The following is a 2,071-nucleotide window of genomic DNA, read 5'->3' as shown; positions in this document are numbered from 1 at the left end:
CTAGGGAATACCTCTCAATTTTTCTCCAGGAATACGTGTCTAACCTAAAAAGGAACTTCTGGAACCCAGGTCAAAGGTAAGTTGGGCCCTAGCTGGTTTAGCTCAGTGGATAGAGCATCAGCCTGTGGGCTAAAAGGTTCCAGGTTTGCTTCCAGTCAAGGGCACATGCCAGGGTTGTGGAATCGATCCCCAGTAGGGGGCACGCAGGAGGCAGCCAATCAATGATTTTCTCTCATCATTGATGTTTCTATCTCTCTCTCCCTCTCCCTTCCTCTCTGAAATCAATAAAAAAAAATATATTTTTTAAAAAAGGTAAGTTGGAAAGGAAAATCTGCATGTGTACCAGGAACAATTTCCCTTGTCTTGTTTTATTTGATACATTCAAGTTTCCTTCTCTAGCCTAGGCTGATTAGAGTGCAAGTTGCAAGTTAATTTGAATTTCACTTTTTGTTCTCGGTCTCACAGGGAGTCAACAGGCTTCAGAACACTGCAAGTATCCCAGGAATCAACAAAAGGAGTGTTTCTCAGCCACATAGACCTGGATTCCATGAGGCCCTCGGAGACTTAGCTGCACTTGGACTCTGAGTCTCACTTTTCTTACCTATAAAATGGAGATACTCTTACTTTCTTCACAAGATTGTGATGGAAAATAATTGTGCATTTGAAACCACTTAAGCCCTATACAAGTGTCAGTTATTGTGGATCTTCCCATGGGTTTCTTGGTAGGGCTTCAGGGAAGGACACAGAGACCCCTACTCTAAGCTCTGTGCAAGGGTCCCAAGGCTAGTCGGGGTTAAAGCTCTGGCCGTTTGGGTGGGGTGATCAGAGCTGGACCAGACTAGGATCCAGGGGTCGTGGCTAAATCCTATGCTTTCTTGCAGGTCAGAAAATTATGATCAGCCTGGCCGGTGTGGATCCATGAACCAGGAGGTCACGGTTGGATTCCAGTCTGGCACATGCCCAGGTTGTGGGTTAGATCCCCTTTGGGGGGGGGGGTGCAGGAGGCAGCCCATCCACGATTCTCTCTCCTCATTGATGTTTCTCTCTATCCCTCTCCCTTCTCTCTGTAAAAATCAATAAAAATATTTTTAGCCCCAGCTGGTTTGGCTCAGTGGGTAGAACGTCGGGTCCCGGGTTCGATTCCGGGCAAGGGCACATGCCTGGGTTGCAGGTTTGATCCCTGGTAGGGGACATGCAGGAGGCAGCCGATCAATGATTCTCTCTCATCATTGATATTTCTCTCTTTCTCTCCCCTCTCCCTTCCTCTCTGAAATCAATAAAGATATATTACAAAAAATAAAAATATTTTTAAAAAGCCACAACCTACAAATCCTGGTAAGGACTAAAGAAACGCAACCCCTAAAGACGGTGAAGTGGCCCGGCCAGTGTGGCCCAATGGGTGAGCGTCAATCAGCCTGGCCGGTGTGGTCCTATGAACCAGGAGGTCGCCGTTAGATTCCTGGTTGGGGCACAAGCCCGGGCGGCGGGCTCGATCCCCAGTGTGGGGCGTGCAGGAGGCAGCCAACCAAAGATTCTCTCTCATCTCATCATTGATGTTTCTATCTCCCTCTCCCTTCCTCTCTGAAATCAATTAAAAAAATACATATGTATATACATATATAAGACGGTGAAGTGAAAACCGAGAGGCAGGGAGAAGGTCGGAGTGTGCTGTCAGGGGAGCAAGGGGCGCAGGAGCTCGCCTTCCTGAGTGAAAGTGGGGCTCAGCGAACCGCGCCAGCCGAAGGAATTTCGGTTCCGCCCCGACTCTCAGTCGGCGGAAGCCCTGGCCCCTCGCCCCGCCCCCAGGGAATTAGACTCTACCATTATGCCTCTCAGGGGTGAAGGTAGTCGTGGGCTACCCTCCAGAGCGAATCGGAGTTCTTTGTTAGAAAAAACACGATTATATATATTATTTGAAGACTCATATGTTCTTAGTTAATGTGTTTCCCTTCTGCCTGCTCGGCCCTCCATGATTTCTGAAGAGCGCGAGGAGTCCGGCCACACCCCCCTTGGCTTTCCGCACTTGGTACGGTCCCCCGCGGTACGTGGGCGGGCGGCGTACATAAACCTC

The 2,071-nt window shown here is 49.2% G+C and overlaps 1 protein-coding gene across 1 annotated transcript in view; it reads left to right on the top strand.

Moving 5' to 3' along the window:
- Nucleotides 1-1,969: 1,969 nt before the first annotated feature.
- The window catches only part of FUS (FUS RNA binding protein), a 10,903-nt gene continuing 10,801 nt past the window's right edge, over nucleotides 1,970-2,071 (top strand). Inside the window, exon 1 of the mRNA XM_015570693.1 lies at nucleotides 1,970-2,041. Within this exon, the coding sequence (XP_015426179.1) occupies nucleotides 1,970-2,041 (72 nt within the window). The remainder of the gene's footprint in view (nucleotides 2,042-2,071) is intronic.

The sequence above is a fragment of the Myotis davidii genome, unplaced genomic scaffold (genome assembly GCF_000327345.1).
Source record: "Myotis davidii unplaced genomic scaffold, ASM32734v1 scaffold1047, whole genome shotgun sequence".
NCBI classification, from domain to species: domain Eukaryota; kingdom Metazoa; phylum Chordata; class Mammalia; order Chiroptera; family Vespertilionidae; genus Myotis; species Myotis davidii.
The sequence above is the reverse complement of the archived record's forward strand: the minus strand, read 5'-3'. Positions and strand labels throughout refer to the sequence as shown.